The sequence below is a fragment of the Oxyura jamaicensis genome, chromosome Z (genome assembly GCF_011077185.1).
Source record: "Oxyura jamaicensis isolate SHBP4307 breed ruddy duck chromosome Z, BPBGC_Ojam_1.0, whole genome shotgun sequence".
In the NCBI taxonomy this organism is placed as follows: Eukaryota; Metazoa; Chordata; class Aves; order Anseriformes; family Anatidae; genus Oxyura; species Oxyura jamaicensis.
In genome coordinates, this window is record NC_048926.1 from 64,708,236 (window position 1) to 64,734,136 (window position 25,901).

The 25,901-nt window shown below is 38.1% G+C and overlaps 1 protein-coding gene across 2 annotated transcripts in view; it reads right to left on the reverse strand.

The window, feature by feature from the left end:
• SRFBP1 (serum response factor binding protein 1) overlaps positions 1–25,901 on the reverse strand; it is a 47,167-nt gene that overhangs the window by 4,745 nt on the left and 16,521 nt on the right. Inside the window, exon 3 of one of the 2 annotated variants that reach the window (XM_035309489.1) lies at positions 17,477–17,548. The exons of the other annotated variant lie outside the window; for it this stretch is intronic. Within the exon in view, the coding sequence (XP_035165380.1) occupies positions 17,477–17,548 (72 nt within the window). The remainder of the gene's footprint in view (positions 1–17,476; positions 17,549–25,901) is intronic. 2 annotated transcript variants of the gene reach the window in all.

Sequence of the window (25,901 nt, forward strand, 5' to 3'; positions counted from 1 at the left end):
ATCAGAGCTGGTAAGGCAGCAGTGTTTTTGTTTTTGCTGAGCGGTGCTTGCACAGCATCAGGGTCTTCTCCATTTCTTTCTCAAGAGAAATGCACACCATGTTGGGAAGGAAATACAGCTGGGACATCTGACACAAATTGACCAAAAGTATATTTCATTCCACATTAAGTCACACTCCGCAATAAAAGCTCAAGAAAAGGAGGACGAAGGAGGATGTTTGCTGCTACTGCATTTGTCATCCCAAGAATTGTAACCTGTGATGAAACCCAGCTTTCTGAGATGTGGCTGAACATGTGCTTGCCACTGGGAAGTAATGAATGAATCCCTTATTTTGCTTTGCTTGCACACACAGTTTTTCTTCACTTATGAAACTGTCTTTATCTCAACCCATGTGTTTTTACACTTTTGTTCTTCCCAATCTCTCCCCACTCTGCTGGGCAGGAGGAGTGGAAGAGTGAGCAAGCAGCTGGGAGGCACTTAGTTGCGGGCCGGGGTCAAGCCACCACACATACAAACAATACCTAAAACATCACAAATGCACGTTTGAAGTATCCGATTTGTTTGACGTAACAGTGTTGAGTAGGGAATCCTACCAGTTTGCAAGCATGTTTTCGTCCAGCAGTCATGCCACTTAAAATTAACAGTTGTGTATTCACAGGGTAGAGATAAAGGGACATTTATACCAACCACGAGAGCTGGAGAGTCACTTTCTGTGCTTTGGGTCTGAAGAAAACAGCAAAACCTGAAATTTGGAATCTTACACGTCCCTGCTAAGTTTCTCCATACAACAAGACACCACAGCTACAGCAAGGCCAGTACTTCCAAATGCAAAAACATTTAATTGGTTTGCAAAATGTAAATCCTGTTCCTCAAACAATGCAAAGCAAATCCAATTTGCCATCATTGTATAAATTATAAAATACAAGCTGGATATGTCTGTTCAGATTTTACGTCTGAGTTGTGCAGAGCATCTGGGAATTCTTTCCTTTCTCTTCAAGTCTCTGCAATTACAGCATTATTGCTTCAGATCAAGAAAAACTGGAAAAATATTTCTAACATAGACTGTCTGCAGCATTACAAACACTGGCCAGAGAAGATGGGTCGAAAGATGAGTCCATTTCCAAGGGCCACAGACTGGCTTACTCGCAGGCTCGTCTAGCTCTGAGAACTCGGAGTCTGGATTTTTGCTTCCCATGTGACAATGCTGCATGCTGCCACCAGATTCCTGGGACAGCAAGCTCACATTTCTGAAGATCAAACGTTATTTTCTTTGGAGATTTTTCTATAGCTGGAAAATGTATTTCTGAACTTAATTAATACACTTTTTCCCTCAGCTACTTCCTGTGGGTTTTGAAAGAATATACCATGAAGTTCAGAAAGCAGCAGCAGCTTCTGTGCAACATCTGGTGTCCTTTAATTCAAATATTTATAGAAAGAGTTTAAGCATATACATGCCAATTCATATGGAATAACCACATTTTTTCCTTATAGCTAAATACTTCGCAAATGCTACTCACGCTGACAGACAGCAGCCAACAAACATACCATATAACATTAACATTCTCAAAAAAAAAAATCCCATTTTTCTATTTTTTGGCACATCCAATGCTCAATTTATTTTTCCTCAAGTATTCTCCAGTATATAAAGCCTTGGCAGAAAATAAAACTTAACAGAAAAATACCAACTGTATTGATAGCAAGGACACTCCCACCCTCCACCTTCCCCCATTATGTTTATTTATGCAGATACTGGAAATGTAAATATTTACTTTCATAAGTTCATGCTACTTCCTGTATTATTTTGCACTATTCATTTTTTCATGCAAGAATTTCCTAGTATTTTTCATAGGAACGCTCTACCTCATTCAATTTGCAACTGAGGGACTGCAAAATGAACAATGCAACTCAGCACTGCATGATCGTACTTTTCAGATATAGGCTGTATGCTACCTGCAGAACCTGAAAGTCAGAGACTCCTCACATGTTTTATCTTGGTAAATAATGCATTATTTCTATTAAAGACATCCACCATCACTGTTGTGTTTCACTAAACTCCATAGGAACATTTAACAGAATTAACTACATCAGTCATTGTGCCTTTCAGATCTTAAAATTAAAAAGAGAAACTTGTACTCCTTATCCTAATTAGCAGATGTGGACAGATGCACAAACCTCAAAACATAACTTGTTAGTTATAGCAGATAAAGTAGTGTGTCCATCACTCACATGTGCAAATACACAAGGACCCCACACACAGGGGACACAAACTTCATAAAATGTCTCAACAATTGAGAAAAGTATGGACATTAGAAGGTTGTTAATGTAAAAACAGATTCACACATCAAGTTTTGAGATGCGCTGGATAGGGGTTAGAAGTACGGAATGACTCCGTGCTCTGGAATGACATTCAAGAGGGCTGGCAGCACCATGTTAAAAAAAACTGCTGTATGGAAGCATCATACCAAATTTGTGTGTGTAGTACCTGCCTCGTACCATGCAGGAGATAAAGTGAGAACAAGAAAGACTTGCTAGAGATGGGATTTGCTGCCGTTACTTGCTACATGATTGAGACAGTAGGGCTTCAGGAAGAATTTAACAGCAGAAATGCGAGATTAATTTGGGAACATGAAGTGGAGACCTCTGACCATTACTTCATCCTGTTCAACTTTTCTTTTGTTTTTTCCCTCTGTGCTACAATTATAACCAATAATAGGGAAGAAAGAAGTCATAGGTTTATTCTTCAGCTGGGCTCTGTACAAGAACGAATTGCCTTGCTATGGAGAGCCTAACCGTGACTACTACTAGAAGACTACCAGTAGGAACTTCAGCTGGGTCATAGGACAGTGCTGCCAAACAGGCAGTGCTTGGTGGCCCTCCACCTGTCACTGTACATGATTTCTTATAATACTCGGCTGGACGCAGTCAGAAACCACATCAATGAGCACACAGTACACAGTACATTGTTAAACCTACAGTGCAAAAGTAACCGAGAAACATGTCATACTGATGTTTCTATAATAACTGGAAGTACAGTCTAAAGTGCAACAGCAGCCTGATTTCAAAAGAAAAAAAAAAGAAAAAAGACAAAAAAAAGATTTTTTTTTAAAGATGAGAGAATGCTAACCCGGTTAAGCATAAAAAAAATCCCAAGTTCTGGGCCAAAAGAAGATGTCATTGTAATACCCTTTGTAGCAGATTAGGAGAAGAGCTCTCTCCCTGCTAAAACAACAGAAAACCTCTTAATCCACATATTGTTCCCAGAGCTCTAACTCGCTACAGCTGTCTTTCACAACAGCAGAAGGAATGCAGTTAATGTGGAGTCACAGGGTGTCTGAAGGTGCTAGATGATGGCTGCCATCCAAGTCCATCCCATGACCTCATACTGCTTTGGAAAAAGATCATTGAGAAAAGTTACTTGCTGACCGTGAATTGCTGTCAGTTCTCCCCCTTCCTTTGTGTCTGTAAGACATATGGTACGCGCCTTGTGGCCATCAGATCAGCTGAAGATGTTGGTATGAGAACCAATTGGTTATTGATCACGCTTGTGGCAGCAGTGCTGTCCTACGAGCTCCTGAGGTTGTTTGACTACATCCCGTCTTCATAACAGGAGGATGGATCAGACCGAGGATGCAAGAAACGGGTCTTTGTTGGGCATGGCATGAGTTTCAAACAGAGCGACTCTTCCAAATACAGAAACAACTGGAAGCATCACACAGTATGCACAGGACAGAAACATCAGCACTAAATGCTTCAGACTCTGGCCTGGAAATAGATAACCAGAAATTGTTAGATTTTATTCAACTTTTACTCAGTTTTTACTCAAGTCTTCCCAATTTTCCATCTAAGTTCAAAATAATGGTGCAGCTATTAGGAAGAAGTAGCTATACAAGCTTAATAGTAAGACAAGTGAGAAATTCTTATGGCAATCAATTCTGTATGCATCACAGGAAATCATGTAAATTTTGTTGTTGTTTTTTAACTGGAATATATATCATTTTTTAAATGGGTTGAAAAATTTCCAGTCGAAACCAAGATGTATGTTTTAACAGATCTAAAGCCTTTGTAAGAACCTCAGTATGACAATGTCTTGAAATAGAACAACAGGACAAAAATTGAACTATTTCTCATAAACCACCAAAATACACAGTAAACCTGAAGTCCCCCTTGACTACCTGTTTGCTCTTTTTAACACTTGTTACAATTTATGTTGGCTTGCCTAATTTTCTGTTATTGATAAATTCAAAATATCCGAAAATTTATTTTACTTCTCTTGTAAGCACAAGGAAGTTGTAACGAGTTGAAGACTCATGGCAACATGGAGTACTCTTTGGTCACTGCAGAACTATGCACAATGAAAGTCAGAGGTCTGGAAAATCTAGCTGACCTTGCACTGATGGCAGCAGCACTGTGTTACCTGAACATTGACTTCTACGGACTTCTGAATCCAGCTTCAGGGAGAAGCATCAACATCTTCTAAACGCTGCTGAGCTGCTTACACTCCTCTAACTTAACTTGCACGTCTGGATCAAAATCATTCTCCCCTCCGCAATCCATTCACCTTATTTACCCTCAAATCAACAACCAATTTAGCTTGTTTTGTCTCGTATCAAAAAGGAGTACAGAGCATAAACGTGTTTCTTTCATTGTTTCCCTCTTCATTTACAATATGACTTTCAAAATATGCCAAAATCTCAAACAAAATAGACTTCCTGCTGTTCTTTGCTGTATGCATGATGAAAAAAATACCTACAGTCCATGCATTTAATGAAGTTTAAGGGCCCTTTAAGAAGCCTAATACAGTATTTAGCAAGTGTTTAAAGATCAAATTTATTTGGAATACAAGAGTCAGAGTTCCTTTGGATTAACCTGTTGCAACTAATTTAGCCAACCATACAACTGTGAGGTAAATGCTTGCTTTTCAGGTTGGGAATTGGTCAAAAAGTAATAGTGTTTCATCACAAACTACCACAGTGATCTACAGCAGAGCGTGGAATAAAACCCAGACCTGCCCAAGTCCAAATCATGTATTCTATCTACTGCTAATTCTATCCTTCCCTTTATGAATAAAATAACTCCTATGATTGTTTCAATAAAGAAAACAGAGCAAGAAATCCGGAAAAAAACAGGCATGGATTCCTAATTACCTCCTCATGCCAGACAGAGTAAATTCTAGGTGTAAGCTGAAACAGCAAGTCTGTGGGGAAACTCAAATGCTGCTTGCTCTTCTTCACCTCTTACAGGGCTAGGAAGAAGATGTCTATAATTCTATCAATTTGGCCTCCCACACAAACGATAGGCACATTTTTTTTAATAAAAAGTCAATTTCTTAAGATTGTGAAAGAGGTCACAAAGCTAGCTTTGTGTCAGTTCCTCCTTCGCCTCTCTAAATTGTGGCAGTCCAACCTACTGCTAGTTAGTCTAACCCAGTAAAACCTCCGCTGACCTTCAACAAATCCTAGAATCATGCTGAACATTATTATTTTATGCTGTGGACAAATGTGTGTAGGATGTTGACAAATCTTGAGTAGAAACTAGCTGTAAAGACTGCTAACAAAGCCTTATATTTTTAATTGAAATATATCACATGAATACAAAATTACATTAATTGTACATACAGTACTATTAACCAGTACTAAATATTTATAATTCTGACTTACAGAAATTTAAAGTCAAGTACATAAGACTATGGCATAAAGACTACATAGTTCTCCTGCAGCTTTTGGAATAAAACATATGCATTTCGTGTATTTTTATATTTGAACATTGAAGCACTACGTCAGTACAAAGTATTTGAGTTTTGCCAAACTGAATAAAAAAAAATAAAAAATTGGCACATAGCACAGTAAAATAGATGCCATAGGAGAAGGAAAAAAAAGTCAAGCAAAAGACAATGATAATGAGAAACTAAAGTAGAAAGCAAAATATGAAGAAATAGAAACCCTGAAGCAAAAAATGTACTTTTCAGGGGGAATAGGAACAAAATGCGCCTTGGATAACAGACAGTAGCTGTGAACAATACAAAGAGAAAGGTCTTTGCTACAAAATTCACACAGACCTCTTCAGAGAATATATTGACATTTAGAGTAAAGTTCACACACAAATTAATTTGACAAGTATTCCAATCAGATCTGAAACCACAACTGATTTTTCCAAGCATGTGAAGTATCCTGAAAAGTTGACAAATTGTTTGCTTGCAATTGGTTACCCAGAATGAGGTCCAGAGGCTCAAAATTAGCTGGCCAATCTCAAAATGAAATTTGAAACAAGTGCTATTTGGGAAAACAAAATAAATAAGTAAAAGCTTACTTACACTTGCTTGCTTGTTATAGAAAAGACAACAGAAACACAAAGTAGACCAGCAATACCAGACATGCATTTGAGTTCCCAAGATCCAACCGTGCATCGTGGGCATGTCCAAATACTCAAAGAGTGGAAGCAGATGGTAGCAAACAAATTGGCAGGGTACAAGGATGAGCTCTACATTACTAGAAGTGCTTAATGGGCCAAGAAGCTCACAGTATTCAACCTTGGATGATCCTGTTAAGCTTCCGAATTGAAATATCCACCCGTCTCCTGACAAAATCAGTTTGGAGACAGAACTCTGTACAGAACTTTTAGGGCTGTAATCCTGAGATGTCCTTACAATATTCCACTGTAAGAGAGATGCTCAAACCTCAAAGCATATCTTGTCAGCTGGAGCCTGATAAAGCAGCATAGATGTGGGCACATGTAAGAGTTTATAACAAAGAACCTCCGGAGAAAATAGACACAGTTCAGATCTTAAAACTTTTAAAGCAGATGCAAAGCTTCAAAACTAACAGTTGAAAACAAGCTCTAATTTAATCATATGTATTTCAAATCACAGACAGTTAAAAGAATTATCTCTGAAAACAAACAAACAAACAAACAAAACCCACCAACATTCTGCTCATACCTACACAAGCATTAACACCAGGGAATTTGCCAATATATAACTAAAGACTTGTCAGGTCATCATCCTCAAATAACACTTCAAGAGAGATGTGTTTACATTCAGAGCACTGCTGCAGAAACTACAATAGCCAGGGAGCTGGGGGCACAGAAGACTTACAGACTTCACAAATCCTGCACATGCTAACCAGGGGTAGGCCATGTTAGAATATGCTATTCAAAACAAGAGTTTCTTGGCATCTCACATTGCAATTTTTGTGCACAATTGAAAACAGATTTCTTTTAGTCTATATGTTTTTCAGCCACTTTCTGAAAAAGACAATGGAAACACAAATTCAGTTCACTGAAAAACTATTAAACATCTGAGATAAACATACTGATTCCTTGGCACCAAAATACAGATTTTCCATCATTAAGTCTACTGAGGGAGTATATGCATTTGAAACTTACTCTAACCATAAACACATGTCAGATATATATATAGAAGTCCTGATGTTACTTAAGAATATCATCGGATGATGAATGTAAAATTAATGGAAAACCTGAACGGTCACATTTTCTAGCAGGTAGTTCACCATATGGTGCACAGATTAACCACCTTTATGCTCGGAGGCTCTCAGGCATCTTCTGGGCCATTACATTATTGTTCTTTAGCATGCAGAGTGTTCCTGATGTGTAGTCACTCAACCCTTTCAATCATCATGCAATTATTGGTATTTGAAAACCAAGAAAAACTACACTATCACCCTTCAAATGTAATGCTATTACACTTTCAGTAAATTACTGGTTACATCACATTTCCCATACATTTTCTTACTTTGTAATCTTGCCATAGATGGGCAATATGCTCTAAACCAGTGCTCTCATTTTACCTAACTGAAACTTTTAAATGTAGACACATTCAATGACATCTGAATAAATAAGTTGTTTCCTTAAACAGAATTACAGTAACTCAAGAAAATCTTATTTCTCCAGTTAGTCAGCTACTAAAAATTTCAGTTAATAGTGTCTTCAGCGCTTTTGATACAATTCTCCAGTGTTACAGACTCATATTGAGCTGAAAGAATCTTCCTAATTACAGACTTTTTTTTCCTTTAACATTTTTTATAACTATTAATCCTCAGTTTTAAGTTGCAGCACTTTAAAAATGACCTGGATAAGAAAGTGGGAACAAGTGGGAAAGGTTTTGCATTTCATTCCTCTATGATATACAACGAGGAACTGACAGTTTCATATACAGACATAAAAAGAGCGAAGGACAGCAGTACACGTTTTTCATTGTTAGAAGTATCAGAAATGTCATTTATTTTATTCTAATTTAGTAACGCAATTCTGGGTTACACTACAAAGCATATATACAGAAAGCTTTTTCAATTTGAAACATGTTAGTAGCTGTCAGTCTTTAATGTAATTATAATTGTTTATATAACATCAAACTCATCTTCACACAGTAAGTTCTGTAAGCAACAGGAACAATGAAATACGACAACTCATGTGCGTTCTACCTTACATCTTCTCTTCTGGCACTTACCCTCTAAGTGCCAGAAGGTGTTTCTCAAAACAAGATAAAGAGGTGTTGAACTGTGGTCACCTTTCCCTCACCACTGATTTGGGTTTCTCACTCCTACTCAGATAAGTGCTGTCACACACAGAAATAACTTGTTGGAACTATGAGCTTCTAAAACCATGTCCAGTAACCTTGGCTGAAATTGATCTGTGGGTACCAGTATTTAGAACAGACTGATGGCCAGACAGGGCTTCCTCATGGTGGAGCACATCCTCCTCCCTACCCCTTCCTGTGGATGAACTTGAAAAATTGGTTTCCCTCTGGATGGCATCCCTTCCCTCCACCATGTTGACTGCAACACAGTCAACATCTGAGGGTGCACTCAATCCCACTGTCCATGTCACTGACACAAATGTTCAACAGTGCCCATCCCAGTGCCGACTGCTGAGGAACACCACTTGTTACTGATTTCCTCCTGGACACTGAGCTGTTGGCTGCAACTCTCTGAGTGTGACCATCCAGCCAATTCCTTACTCACCAAGTGGTCCATCTGTCAAATTAATGTCTCTCCAATTTAGAAACAAGGATATAATGTGGGATTGTGTCAATTGCTTTGCACAAGTAGAGGTAGATGACATCAGCTGCTCTTCCCCTACCCACCAATGCTGTAACCCCATTGTAGAAGGCTGCCACGTTTGTCTGGCACGATCTGCCCTTAGTGTATCCATGTTGGCTGTCGCCCATCACCTCCTTAGTTTCCATGTGCCTTAGCACAGTTTCCAGAAGGATCTCCTCTATGATCCTGCCAGACGCAGAATGAACAAATTAAATAAATGAATTAAAGGAAACTGATATCTCTCAGTATTACTAGCTGTCTTAAATTTGTAGTTTCTACAATCTCATTTATTGTTTTCTATTTACAACCATCGTTCTAAGTGAAGCTATAGGACATTACTAGTGCCAAACTTTTATTACAGTTGTAACTTCCATTTTTAGGACTTCTTAGTTCTTCTGTTTTCATGCCACGCTTTCATGCTATTATACTGAAAACAGTTACTCACAATGCAGTTCTACTCTCATGCATGTACATTGTGCCCCATTATCCCTGTAATCCCAGTATGCCTGCCCACATTCTGCTCTGACTCACCAAACAGTTGAAATGAACTTACTCAAATCTAAAGAAAGGACATCGGTTTTGATATTGAGCCTTAACTAAGGACAGGAACGCATTTTAATAGATCCTTGGCTTAGTAATTTAAAATCTGAGAGGAGGCAGCCTTTTTGTGTCAGAAATACATGTGCTACCTCGATGAAAAGCTGTCAAAGCTGCTAGTAGTTTATTTCAACACCGAACTTTAAAAGTATTATTTCGAGGAAGGACAGATGCAGGCTGTAACTGAACTGAGATCACTGCATATGCTGCTCTGGTGATGAAGATGATTGTACCTTCACTCTAACCTACCTCTTTGCTCGCAAACGGTGGCCGTACTAAGGCACATGGGTGGCAGCCTTGTTTGAACACAAAGTGGCTAATGAAGAAGACATACACAAGTTGTCCCAGGGAAAACATGGGAAAGACCGAGTGGGGGAAAGAATGGCCAACAAGAAAAAGGATGGCAATGGACAGAATGTGATGTGACCAGCAGACTGAGCTCTGCCACAGGAAGCCTGGAAAGAGATTGAGAGATGGAGAATCAGTGGAGAAGTACGTGGGAAAGAATGGAGAAGTATTTGTCAAAAAAAATGACAGACTTTAAAAATATTTTTATATGTTTTATACTGACATAGAACTTCAGTTGCAGCCATACTGATGATGGGTTCTAGACTAAAGTATCAAGGACTGCACAAAGGACACACACACAGCTTAGCATGTCTTCTGTTTTTATGTTTACACATATGCACATACATTAGTTATATGTATAAAAGACATGCTAAACAGCTCACAGTTCAAGTGATCAATTTTGGAAGACAAGGAGCCTTCAGGGAAAAAAAAGCCAACCAACCAACAATCAGTCACACAGAGAAAGTATTTACACCTGAATGTGATATTCATCACTGAACGCAAAATTCTTCACTTCATCAGTAGTGTTAGAAAGACCACAGACATTCCTGTTAAAGTTAACATCTGGTGTTTGACATGGAAAATTCTCAGGAAACAGTGGTTTCATACATTCAGTTTAACTTCCATTCAAACAGAATCAAAATACTCAAGACAAAAGGAATCCAACACTGCAACACTGATTCCCAGCATTAATCCAATCCTATTAGCTCGTGTTACAGGAAATTGTGCTATTAAATCAATGTAACACGTTTCCAAAAAACGTATCATGCTGACAGATGCAACCATTACATAAAGAAAAGCGTAGCTAGTATCTGATATGCAAATCATTGTCTTCACTTACATACTGAAATAAGAAAGGAACTTAACACGATGTCTTATCACATGGGAAAAGTATTTTTTACTACTCTCAGCATAAACATTGCAGGGGAAGGGAAACGTACATACAACTCAATAAATATTCGTTTTGAAGCAGTAAATAAGGGTAGCAAATTTAGGTACATAAAACTGTTTTGAAGATGAGTTATTTTACCAATAATTGTTACAAACAATGAAAAAGGAGATGGATATTATTAAAGTACTGACAGTCAATCATTAAGGATCATAAACATATTATAATTATGCACTGATTATCTATACATAATTTCTAATTTAAGGAGAGTGTTAACAACCTGAATTTGGGTTAAAAAAAAAAAAAAAAAAAAAAAAAAAAGCATGGGCTCCATAAGAAAAGCAGTTGTTCTCTCCCACCATTTCTAAAATCAAGCCACAAAACAGCTAAGTGCAAAGAAGTAATAAGTGTGTGTATTGTACAAAGCTAATGGACTGTAACCTCAGTATTACACAAAAGACTGATTCATACAGTAGTTCTTTCCCTATGGTCTATGGATTGCAAAAAAAAATACTTTCATAAGCAAAGAATGTTAAAAATCCACATAAGTAATTATCTAGTTATGCTGCAACATAACTACTAAAGGTACTAGCAACAGAAACAGAAGTTTTATATCAGTAATAGAATCTATCCTAATCAGAATGTTTTTGTAGCCAGGAGAATTCTTCAGGGGGGGGCTTGGAAGGGAAAGAAGGCAGGGGATTGTGGAAAAATCCCCCAAAGCCCAAACGAAAGACAGCAACTATTCTGTGCTTGATCCAAAGCCTTTGAAGTTAATGGAAAGTCTTCAATTAAACTGCAAGGGACTTTGCATCAGGCCCCTTTTATGATTTAATGTATTTCCTCAGAATAAATCCGCAGAGAATACTGAGTGTTCTTTTTATTTTTATTTTTAATATATTTTCCATTAGAAAGTACATTTTCAAAATAAAGTAAAGCCAGAATCACAAAATGTACATTTAGGAACATCAACTAAAATAGAAACCATTATGTTTTTTCAAAATTAGAAAATACAGATAACCAGCGTTTCTCCTTGGATGCAGCTGTTTAATCAAAATTCTACGTGATTCAAAAATGCCATCTTCCTTTCTTTCCCTGCTACAAAAGTACTAGAAGTATTAAATTTAAAATTTCCTTAATAAATTTACATTAAAAAAAAAAAAGTTTATTCATAAGAATAAATATTATGGTTGTGTAACCATGTCTTGTTCATGTCTTGTAACACAAGACTTCCAGTTAGTGATATACACTGGGGAACCTGATGTTCCAGTAAGCGCTCACTGAGTGTGATACTCACATGCCTCAAAGCTGGCAGCCTTTCACAAAATGCCTTTAACAAACTGTTGGTGTGAAGTGCATTTTCATCGTAACTTAAGAACTTGAAGCAACACAAGCACTGTGACTGCCCTATCCTTGCTCTTTTTTTGGTTGCTGATGACAGAATTGTGAATTTAGGAAGTTCAAATAATAGTTTAAAAAGAAGTTGATATGAAGCTCAGAACTGCTATTTTAGTATTGTGATGTAAACAGTTTCTTTGAAAGAAATAAAGGTAATACACCATCAGTCCTGTAACTTCATCCTTCGCTCCTGTCAAATCTATTTGCCCATACACCTTTCTATCCCATTCTCATATTTTTCTTGCTTGACTTCCTCAGTCCTGCACTAGCGATCCAGTGAGTTCATGGAGGAGTTTGGTAGGTGAAGTAGTCTCTTCTCAAGTGTGAAATAATAGTATTTTAATTTCATAAATTACAGAAAATCTTTTATAATTGCTGTTAATATTCTAGCTAGTTCTTAAATCCCAAATTCGTATGAGCCATGGATATTAATTTCACTTGACCCCAAAATAACCCCCAGAACTGTAGCGTAAAAGCCTTTAAGCATCCATTAAAAACTGACAGACCTAAAGCTAAACAGCACTAATGGTATCCCTCCAAAATCGCATGTTAAGTACAGCTGTTCTCAAAAATCATACTGTGCACCAGACTGCACGGTTAAATCCTGGCATACATCTGTCTATGGCCATGCATAAGCTGCCTGAGACCCTGTTTCTAAAGCCTTAGAATTCCATCTAAATTCCAAAAAAGACAAAGCTGGTCGCTGAACACAAAGCAATCCAAAATAAGCTGACCAGGCCTTACATTAACAAAAAAGCTTCTAAGGCCTAGTATGGGTTACATTTCTGGACTAGAAGAAATTTCTCAACACGCCTGGAAATTGCAGCAAGCTTTTCAGTAATGTTGAGACGCAGAAGAAGATGGCATGGCACCACGGTGATCATTATATACTCAACATTTGCTGTGCAGAATCAGAATCCTCTTTGCAGACAAGCATCTGCATGCTTCAGACACAACAAGACTGGAGGAGAAGGTGAAAATACAGGATTTAGCAGGAAAAGGTGGTTCCAAGGACCACACATGGGAGCTCAGTGCAGGAAAGAAAACCTATGTTGCTATGATATGTATCTAGGAGCAGAAAACAGAGGAGACACGTTTATCATCTGCGGATTGACTTGTCTACTAGGATACTAAGCATGTGCTCAGTTTAAGCTGTCATAGTAACATATACTGGTGCTCTATTGTTCTTTACTAAAGGAAGAGTTCACCAGGTCCTTTGCATTTTCAGTTTCACGTTTTTTGCCTAAAAATCTGAAAGTTATTGAATTTTGAAGCATGTAGATTATTTAGGAAAAAGTAACAAGTATTTCGACTTAAGGCAGGATGGCATTTCAGATCTTTGCCTGGAGTGGAGAGTTCCATTATGCTGCCATAGGATTCTGTAATTCTTACTGTTTAAAACACAGATTATTTTTCTTTATGTTCTATATACCAAGTTTGTACTGGAAATAAAACCAGCTGAGGTGCTACAATTAGCAGTTATCAGTAGTGTAAAGGGAACAAAAGCAACTGGAGTTACGATGAAGGTGCTCACAGATAGATAAATGTCCTCTTTTTTGGAAAAACAGCACAGATGAGACATATGATTTCTCTAATACCACAAAAATATGATTACATATTGACCTATCTATCCAGCCTATCTTAACTTACCTTGTAACTATGTTAACAATAGATTGAAGATAATGGTCAGAGCCCTTGCTAGCTCCTAAATCAGTTTCCTACTTGTAATGAACAACTTTTTTTTTTTTTTTTACGATTAGCTTCTGATTTATACTTTTGGAGTGCTGGAGCACACCACTAAGAAACCAAGCCTACCATATCAGTCCAGGGACACATGCTATAAATATCAGTTTAAAATGTAATCCAGTTGGAAAGCAGGTTAAAAGAAAAAAAATAGACAACAAATCTGGCACATTTTTCAATTGTAATAATGACTAGCAAAAACATTCATAGCTGACAGTATACAACTGCATACAAAAAGTGCACAAAATGTATTAAAAACCTAGAAAATAGTTTTCATTTGTCAACAGCTGTAGCTAAGTACCAACAATACGTAGTTGAAGTCACATGGCAACATTTATTACAATCTTTACAACAGAGTTTATTACCTGTTAACAGTAATGGTGCCAGCTGCAGCAATATTAAAAATGGGCTTTGAAAGTTTCATCAGAGGTGCACAAAGGACTGCTCACCCACTGCTTCCTGTCTTACATTAACATGGTCAGCCCTATGACATTTTTATTAATGAAAAACAGAAAAAGTCTAGTGTCATGTGGCTGGTGAATTGCCAACTCACTCCACATTTTGATTTGCTTATTAGCAACCATCAGTATAACAATCTTGACAGCTAAATCATAAAAACTGCAGTTACAGTGTCACTTGCTAAATGGCACAATTTTATTGCAATTCACTGAAATCTATACAAGCTCTTTCTAAATAGAAAAGTATGCTTATCTTATTCTGAAAAATATATGGGTAAACATAGTAACAGAACATAAAATCTCAGTGGGCAGAAGGAATGAAACAAGTATCTTGACTACACGTCCACTATGCAAAACTAATATTCAGCATTCCACAGTGAATTAGAAGCAGATTGCCTTTTATCAATGAAAACAAACCTATTCGGAAAATGAAAACAGCCACAGGATGTTTTGCTTCAAATATTTCGAAATTCAAGTTAATGAAAAGGTAAACAGTGTGTTTGACATTTCATGTGACCTACAGAATGTTGATATAGATTTTCTTCCCCAAATTTTATTATTGCTAACTAACTGTGGGAAAAAAAGAAATAATACATTGGAAAATTAACTTCTGTTAAAGCACGTAAGGGATACATTCTTTAGCTGGGGGTATGCTATGGCCAGCCAGTGAAGTTAAGATGGCCAAGCTACCACTTGTCACCAGTGCTGCAATACTAAGGGTAACCCTGCCACCCCGTAGGTTTAAAAGAGCATCAGCCAACCATCCAAACACTTGTTTTGAAACAGGAGACCTATTCTCTACAAAGCATGAAATGAACAGACTTACACACAACCAAAAAACATTACCAGCCACAGAAAGTAACACAAATAACAAAAGATCTTAAAAAACAGAACCATTCCATGAAGACACCTGCATTATCTGTTTTCAACAATTGCTGCTAAATCAGTCTATTTGAAGTACATATGGAAAGCAGCCAACGATGACTATGAAAACATGAATCCTATTATTTAGGAGAAATATGTATACCCAGGGCTAGGAGAATTTCACAGACTTCTCTTACACTTTTTTCCTCTACTTACATCTGAGGAAATACTAGGAAAAGAATGAATATACCAAATAAACTCGTAAGATTAACAATACCTCTTGTTGTATTCTTGGCAACTGAATTATCCTCTTAGACAATAAAGTTCCAACTGTAAACCTATAAACTCTTTTAAAACTCTTTTATTTCATTTGGGGACCACTACACCTTTTGAGAATGCAACCAGCACAAGCCTGATGCATTTGAACTCTTGGCAGAGGATCTTCTACAGTACTGAATGACAAAATGTTTTATTGTTTGAATTTTAGCACCTTCTTTAAAGTCCCTCTCCACATGTCCTCTCTATCACAAATCTTTTCACATCTGCACCATTTCTGACACTATAGTAACCAGTAACTAGCTCACATTCAGAATGGAAAATCTTGGTCAAGTAACTTTAAAAAAAATGCTGCCTTTTAGCTTCTTGTCATTATCTCTGTGGCCCTTTCCTGACTCTCTTCCATCATTAAGAGAAGCAAAAACATATGACACTTCCATCCAAACACTGCTCCAAAAATACTGAATTCCTGTGATATGAAGTGTACTATACTACCACACAGTCTCAGAAGAGCTGAGGCTTGCAGGGAGATCTGGAGGCACGAGTTCCTGCCCCTGCTCCAGCAGGACCACCCCAAGCAGGGTGCCCAGGACCACGTCCATGTGGCTTTTGAAGATCTCCAAGGACGGGGACTACAGAGCCTCAGTGGGCAGCCTGTGACAGTGTTTGGTCACCTGCACAGCAAAAAGTGTTTTCTGATGTTCAGACAGAACCTCTGGTGTTCCGGTTTGTGCCCACTGCCTCTTGTCCTGGCACTGTGAACCACCACTAAGAGCCTGCCTCCATTCTCCTTGCACCCTCCCTTTAGGTATTCACATAAATTAATGAGATCCACCCTGAGATTTCTCTTCTCTGGCATATTGATTTTATTCTATTCCAGTGAAACCCTGCTCCACTTTATGCTGATGGATGAACTGCACCACACGTGGCTGTGCTTTGAAATAGTTCAGTTATATTGCAAACAAGTGATGCCATTATAGGAGAAAATGATCCAACTCTACATGAAAACTTAGACTCTGCATGATGTAGATTTCAGACCTCTGACTCTTCCCAGTCCTCAATAAACTACCCACAGGAATTTAGGAGAATTTGGTGGAAAATATACATTTCATTTACTGATATTCTTTGATTCAGAACTGCTATGTATAATCATTTCTGCAGCATCATTTAAAAGGGTACTTATTTCTGCTCTTCTTCACTTTTCTTTTAGAGTGTTCTGCCTGCTCTCATCCTCAACTACATACTACAAAGAACATCTGCACACTTCTGTGCCTTCATTTCATCCCTTACAGGTATCGCTAGGTAGTTAATATTTAGTAACATACCATCATTAGTGGGCTTCAGGAGAAACACTGCATTGAAATTCATGAGCCACGGTGGTTTTAAAATCCCACCTTAAATTCAGGCTAATGTTTTGTTCACATGGGTAGGCTTCTCTGTGCCTCTAGAAGTATTTAAGGCTTATTTTCAACTGTTGTTGAAAGCTTTGATTATTTACATTAACTGATCCATGTATATGTACTACATAAACATAACAAATCTATTTATAAAGACAGAAAGAACACTACTATGCTTCCTGGTATGCAACTCTAGTTACTAGGGATTAGCTGGCCAGCCCTGATGACAAACTCCTCATGCTAAACAATTATACAATTTTTTGTAGACGTGTCCTAGTGGATACACTTCCTTAGAAAAGGAAGAAAAGCCTGTAGGGAGAACCTTATATAACACACACAAGACACCATGCAAATGCAGGTACCCATCCATACATGCAGCTTTTCTTAAGGGGCTCACATACCCTCTCACACTCATGAAACAAGATACAGAAAACCAAGACCAACAAGCCTTACCTTTTTGCAGACACTTTCAAAATTAACTTCTTTCCTAAGTGCAAGTCTGGTAACTTGATCTGGCTTTATTTCCTGTGGACAAAAGACATAGTTATTATTTAGATTTCACTAAACATTTATAAGTTTTAAGTTCCTCATAAACATTATAACTTTATAGCATCTCCTACTGATTATTTAAAGTAAGAAATTCAGTTTGTTATATACAGACTTTTTTGTTGTTTTTTGTTGTTATGTAAATACATTTACTTAAAAACATTAACTTCAATTCATTTAAACTTAAATCTGACTGTATCTAATACTACTGAAGGAAATGGAGATTTTCAAAAGCAAAGTATGCACAATGGTGATCTTATTTCCAGAAATTGTCTGTATTGATTGTGCTTCATAAAAGCTTTGAAAGGTTATGAAGCTCTCATATACTATGAATTTACATCAGAACTGAACAACATATGTATATATATAGGGTTAAGACCGTGAAACTGAAGTTGAGAAGTTAAATAAAATAAATGATTATAAAAAGTAGAAATCCTTCTTTTCTGAAGATAATACACATGCAATTTGCATTCCCAGACTTAAGAATTAATTACTGTTGTGCTGAGCCCAGATACCTTCCACACATTCACAGTTCTGAAAAATTTTATACACAGATAACTAGTTATTCTGATAGCTATCATTAAGATCGAGCTTGTATCTAAATACTGCTGGCTTTAACACCTGAAGAAAATTACCCATATGCTGAATTTCTGAAACTCCAGGAAAGTAGATGCCTTAAGTCTAAATTATAGCAAATCACAACACTTGTGGTCAATTAAAAAGAAAAAAAATAAACTGGAGATGCACCTGCAAAATATTAAAGTTTGACAAAGTGATGCATGTCCAGATGATTGTGTACACTTGCAGCTGAATACTGTGCTTAGATTCAGACAAGAGAGACACTAACTGAAAACCCTTTCAAGCAATTAATGCAACAATTAGGTCAGAATAATTAATGTACTGGCCAAGATCAAATGTAATCAAATGTATGTCAAATTATGCAATACATTATAGTTTACACCTCTAAAAGAAGGTTATGGAAAGACTTTCATGTTTACTTCTTACTTTCTTTTATTACCCTAATTTATCATCCTTGATAAATATTCCAACATTTCTATTAAACACCCCACTCCATTGTTAGGTTTCCATATTTTATCCTCTTCCTAACCCAACTCTAGAGCAGTCTGTGCACGTACTTGGTTCTTCCTGAAATTAAGACAGTCATACCATTAATTTCAAAATCTTACACTGTTGTTCCTTCTGTATATTAAATCCAAGAGTTGCATCTTAACTAGGTCTTTAAGATACTGTGTAAATATGTGTCTTAAAACTATGAGTAAGCATGTAATAACAGGAATAAGCTAACAGGAAAAAATGAAGAAACTAAAAAATTCAGTTTTTGTTAATGTCAGAAGACCTTTCTGACAACGAGACCTAGATGCCTGCAAAATCATCTCCCAGAGGTACCGGTGGAAGCCCAATCATTTGGCATGCAGAATCCAGACTGGAAAAACACTGGTGAATGTAGGAAACAATCTTACACTGGCAGATGGACAGACTGGATGACCTAATAGAATCTAGAGATGGAAAAGACCTATGATTCAGTTTTCCATGACTTTCCAAAGTGTTTCACAGATGGTAAAAGTAGGACACGGTAGTTAAGTGACATGCTCACAGTCACATAGTTGGTTGGGAGCTATGAATGAAGCTCAGGAACCCAGTACTGTTCATTAAATCTGTTTCTTTATATTAAAAGAAGTAGGTAATTTATTCATCTTCACTAGCTTAATGTTGCAGAATCATGCATATTGATGGAGCAGGAGTAACAGTTTGGAACGTGAAATTGTGAATGGAGCTTCACGGAAATGCTTAATATACAGAATCAGACCATGAACCTACTGTTAAGGTTTAAAGCCCAAATTTATAAACATCTCCTTCACTTTCCTTAGATTTGAGACAGAACAAGCATTTCTGATTTATGCACCCTTCTGCAATACCTCATTTTTGTGAAAGTAGCCATATGAGTGAAATTACTGGGCTACACAGACCTTTCTTCTGCCTCTATTAATGGTCAGCTGCAGACAGGAAAATAGGAAGAGAATACCATGATGTTTTTCCCAGCAGTCTTCTCAACTTTGAGGTGCATGCCCTTTAAGAATTCCCAACTCACAGAGAGAACCTTTGCATTTACTACCTGTTTCCATCACTTCTACGAAGGGCTATCGTACGTGTCTGGCACCTCCAGCATCTCCGAGGCCCACAGATTCCTCCTGCCCTGCTGCTGGTGCCCAGCCCTGTGCACCTTGGGGCCTCTGTGAGGCACACAGACATAGCTACTGCTCTCCCATTGGCAGGTCCAACCTGTAGGGAAGCTCAGTGCCTACCCCAGACGCAGGGCACATAGGACGGACTGCCACAGATGAGGTGCTGCTTTCCACAGCACCCACGTGCAGCACTCAGGGCTCTCTTACACAATCCTTGTCTCTAATGAAAGCAGTCCCTTTCCCCATCAGATTCACGAGCACATGCACACTCATGGATCTCTCAAATACCAGCACCCGTAGGATCAACCCACAACACCTGGTGCAGAGAAAATACAAACACTCTGCTGGCCCCTGCCAGCAGGCTGGGTGCTGCACCGAAACCTTCACACGCCAGTCTCACCAGCAGCTGTGCACGGGACACGGGCTGTCCCTGTCCTCTCTGCAGCTGGCTGTTGGGACACATGCTAGTCCTTGCTTCAGTGGCTGAGGTGGAGACCCTCATCTGCTCCCCTTGCAGGCTCGGGCAGCCTACACACCGGTCAGACCCTAGTAGCTGGCCTGTACCCAGTCATACTGGTACTGCTGCCCTTTATGTTGTGCACCGATAACCATCATCCATCAGCACGCCAGTGGATGCCAGCTAGGACACTGTTGTGAACGGTGCTGGCTGTACATCCAGGGGTCAATAGTTTCTGTCATAACTCTGGTGTTCCATCTCTTTCCTCCACAAGGAAAGGCAATCAGCAAGCAGGGGAAACAGACCTGTTGATCCCAGTATCTGTTTTTTCGTCATCCCTGAAGAGGATAATGGGTGGCTAGAGACAAGCAGAACAGACCATTTTCTTCTGGTTCCAAACTGTCCCTACCTCACCATCTATCACAAAACCTTTCAGAGACAGAGACGTGAGCAATGCAGGGATCTCCGCAGGCCGGTGCACAGAACATGAAAACAGTGACACTGTGTCACCTGCCTGGTGCCTGGGCCAAGCCAACAGGTGAGACAGGGACAATGGTGATGAGATGGGCAGGGAGCAGGCGAGCAGCAGCACAAGACCAGCCTGAGTCCCAGCACCAGGCCGTGCTGGCCGCTCCAGCAGCTGCTCTGCACTTTGGGGGGAAATCAGGCTAAATGGACCTGTCAGCCAGTTGGACCTTGTTAAGGCTGCAGGCAGATGACTAGGCCTTGGCCCGAGATTACGCTGAATAAACAGGATGTGAAAAACTACTGGACATGACATAATAAAATTGCTGGATGTGACAGATAATGCAAGAAGCTGACAACACGGCTGCATTTTACAGATCTTTAAGGGAGAGTTACGTGAAAAACAGAAGCTTTAGAGAAAGCTTAAGAAGTACTGGGGAGCTTTTGCAGAGGAAATCTTGCATGGTTGATGGTACCTACGTAGCTGTACCAGTAATACCACACAAAGCCAAGACTGCCTGGAGTCACCTGAAATTTATTCATTTGTTACAGCAACGGGAACAAATGAATTACAGGTGGGCAAATACTAGACCGGGATGGAAAAAGGGATGGCCAAGGCTGTGAAAGGCTGGGCTGTGAAACGTGCAGGTGGGACAACACAGCATGCAGCCAGACAGCCTCGTGCAACCCCTCAGCTCCATGGCCCGTACCACAGGCAGAGATTTCACTCCACTACCCATGGAAATTTAGAACAGCAATTTTTTTTTTCTTTTCTTTAAATGATGACATTTATTTAAATAAGCCGGAACTGTCTTGCACAGAAAAACAAGGCTATATTGCACAGAAGTATGCAAAGCATAAATGGCATCTGAAATTTCAATGTCATACCAACACTGGTCATGGTTACTCAGATTACACCTTATCCAGGTGATACTGAGGAAGATACACATTTTAATCTAAAGGGAATGGTAATGTAATTTATTGAATAGCCTTCAGAAGACAGGAAAGACAAAAAAAAAAACTGTCGGATGAGGCTTTGACACATCTCAGAAATGCAAGATTATTCACAGAAAATGTATTCCCGGCTATGCTGTCTAAGGCAATTTTAGATGACTCAGAAAAAAATTTGCCAGTAGTGGCCTGTGGAAGCAATTTAGGAGTTTAAGTCCTCACTCAAAAACCATACCTCCTACCTGACCTCAATTTTGTTTTGACTAGTATTTTCCTTTTACCTTTATCAATTCAGTCATTTTCATCACCATGTTTTCAGGTTTTCTTAACCGTCCAACTGTTAAGTCTTTCCTTATGTAATTATGCCATATGTACCCATCTTTATACAATGATTTTTTTTTCTTACAATGAGAAAATTTATTATTATTATTATTTTTTTTAAAGTGAGTCAGGGTATAAACAAGTAGCTAACACAAGACTCACACCTAATATCAAATATTTCTGGTGAAATCTCACCTGTAGTTTGTTACCTACTACTGCACTTAGATCTTGTAAAACATTAACATCTTTTTACCCTTGAAACAGTTTGTTTGTTACCCATTACTGCACTCAGATCTTTTAACAAATTATCCCTTGGATGGGTGTTTGAGGCTACCTTCTCATAAACTAAGCTTGTTACTTTTTTCTTTTGCATTCAGTCTCATTACATTGTTCCCTGCCATTTTTCCAGGTCCTTTAGTAAGGAGAAAGGGGAGAAAATATATTTATTTCAGTATAGGTTATCAGATCCTTTTTTTTTTTTTCCTCTATAATTTAATGTCTGTATGGCTTTCTGTCACAACCAATTTGTCACTGTTTCTAAGCCTCTAAAGTCCTGTATTTCAGCCATTCAGAGCAAAAGTATCCTTTGACTCTGTAAATGCCACCGTTGTGAATTATGCGTTCACTTACGCAAAAACAGATTATATACTCACAAGTAGAATGTCTTCCAAAGAGTGAAAGAAATCAGCCATGGTTTACCAAAAAGGTTATATGTTTTTCATAAATCCATGGTAAGAGTACAGGTTTGTTTCAACTGTTAAGGCCTGTTTTCAAGAAATGCAATACTCTAATTGGTTATAACAGTGATTATGAAGAAGAAGTGCCACTAACTTCAGCCATTTTTTATTCCTGACAGTTGAGAAAAAACAAATACTTGGCCATCAACTGTGACCTAAGTATACATAAATTACATATGTATACATATATATATTTATACATATGAGTTTTTAAGTCTAATTAATGGACCGCCATAAAAAAATTAATGAAACTCTGCCTGTCTAAAAGAAAACAAAAAACACAAAACAAAACTCAGAACAAACCCACCTCCAAAACCCATCTTCCTCACCCCCATTTTATCAGATGTGAAACCAATGTGTATAGTATGGGAAAAGAAGGGAATTTGGATAAAATTCATAGCAGAACAGTAGGACAGAAAATTTGAAGTGGTAAGTAAAAATTTGATATTGTCTAGTTAAGTGTGGCTTATGCTCATTAATAAATCTATTAAAAAGATAAATGTTACACTGAGATATCTACATTATTATAAAATCACTATGTAATTTTTCCAATAAACAAGAATTAAAGCACTTCTGGGTAGGTAGCCACCTGCCAGCCAGAACTGACAAACTATTATCAAGCCACCTCTCAAGATCTCTTCTGAGTAATTAAGTGCAATGAACTTTCTCTACTACGGGATGAAAATTTGTCCTTACATAACCTAGGTAATTCTTTTTTGCATTTCTTCTCATTTTCTACTAGCATTTTAAAGAAAGGAATAAAATGGGATACAGTGTCTGTCTTGGTAATATACAGAAGAAGAGGACTCTAATTCTGGACAAAGAGCCCATAGCCTTTCTGACTCCTGGAAATTTAATCTTCCACTTGGCTTTATTATTTTCCTCAGTGGAATCCAGGCAATCCAGGTCACACTCATCTTTATCCATTACATTCAAATTACATAAAATCCTTCCAGAGAAGTCTACTGATTTGTTGCAAGTTTCCGTAACTGCTGCTTGAAGTTAGGTGAATTCAGCGCGTGTTACAAGCTGCTTGCTTATGAGTGCAACTTCTGCAGTAAAGCTTTTCATGGTTAAAGACTCACGCTTTTGTTTGAATTATTTCCTGCTTTGTTGACTATCACAAGTAATCCTGAAGATCTGTTTATCTTCTCTGGCTGAATGACACTAGAATGCCTGAATGATGCAACTGCACCATTTACTTTACCTGATGCTAAGACAGAGATTGGATAATCATTAAAATGTTTCATTCCGAGCTGACAACAGCACTGGCTGATATCCACTAGGTAAATCAATATAGTAGCAGTATCTTGGTACTAAAAAATCGATTGCTAGCAGCCACTAAAAATGTCTAGTCGTAACATCCATGTGTTTCTATTAAAAATACAGCATGTTCTGAAATTGTGGCAAGTAAAAACCAGAATTTTTCCACCAGGAATTCCATCTAGAATTTCACAATTTCAATTGTAAAAAGACCTGCCATCGTCTTCTGTTGCAGCAGATTGCAAACAGACACTTTCTGTAACGCTTCATATCCATGGAAAAGAAAGCACTATGCTGGAGTTACCAAATTTCAGATTACTGTTGCAGAAGTGTAAGGTTGTCAGTCCAGAGGTGTGAATCCTATGAGGGCTGGTAACAGTCTCACTGGAGGTAGCTTGATACACATGGAGTCTAGGATGGCACTGTCAAGACCATCCCTGCCACAGGTCCAGATTTAACTGACACCCAGAAAATTAAGATATACCATCCCCCAAGTCACTCATTCAGAATGGCTGCCCTTCAGAAGTATCTATCTACACATCTTTACGTTCTATAAGCTTTTTTTTTTTTTTTTTTTTTAAACAGTCATTTGGTAAAAACAAGCCTGCCAATCCTACAAGTGTCAGCTCACCCACCAGCACATGCAATTGAAATGGGTACTCGTGCTACCACACCTGGGAGCTGGGCAGATCCAGCACTTCAAGTCGCCCCATTTGCAGAAACCCCTCATACTTGTTGGAGAAAGGAAGGCCTTGTTATGTCTCAGTTCATGCTAGGTTTAAATAAAACGCAATTGAAAGCACCTATTTGTAAACAGACAATGGCAATTACAGATTTATGAAGTGTAAAGAAAGGAAAGACAAGATACACCAGGGTTCAGTATCTCTCTGCCTTCCGCTGGGTGATTTGCTACTCTTCCCAACACGGTGACACTCAGGATTTCCAGTGTTTATGCACATTTACACTAGAGCCTGCACTTTTCAGGTAGAGAAAGTGAGGGGAGTCAATTTAGGAGTCATGGCCTTGGTCTCTTTGGTGACTCAGTGGCAGACTTGATGTAAGCATGTAAAGATTTAACAAATGCACCATATCCTACTGGTTATTAACAGACTATAAAGTACAATAATTAAACACTATGGAGCGAATGTATTTGGAAGGATGGATTCTCAGTCACTTTCATCTAGTATAATCTAAGACACTGACAAAGTAGGGACCAAACATTGAGGCATATGTGCACTCGAAGTTCATATAGACAAGACAAATAAAGCAGCACATTACCATTTATTTATTTTTTTAATAAATGAAAATTACAGGTCACATTGCAATGAGGGCAGGAATGTCTTCCCTGATGGCAATGCTCTCTCTGCATGTTGCATGAACTTCTCACCATTAAACTGTTTTTATACTATCAATCTTAAGATCATTTACTGATACTGTTTGAATAAATACTCTTTTGGAAGTCTGCATGTTTTCAGGAACGACTTCATATTTTAATAAATGACTCCACCAGCTAAACTTCTGCAAAACTTCCAGGCAACATAGTCTGACACAAGTTGAAAGTATGTGGATATATAGATTTAGTTTTCCACAGAAGTCGGGTTTTACTGTAAATACCTGTGTCATAAAGAACAAACAGCTACAAGAAAGCTAAACCACAATAAAAAGAGAACTCATGGAACATTTTTTGGTCTACCAGTCTAGCCAAAAAGGCTTTTCCCGGCAACCTGACTGGATGACTTGATACTATATCATCACACACTGAAACCAGAGGTTTCATCCAGTAAAAATGAAGACATTTTCTCTCTAATTGTAGACAAATTAAGTGAATTATAATTTAAATACATTCTCCTGTGTCATTACTGTTGAAGATTGTTATTATGTCCTATAGTAATTATGGTATTTTTCACTTATCAAAAATCTAGATCCTGTATTAC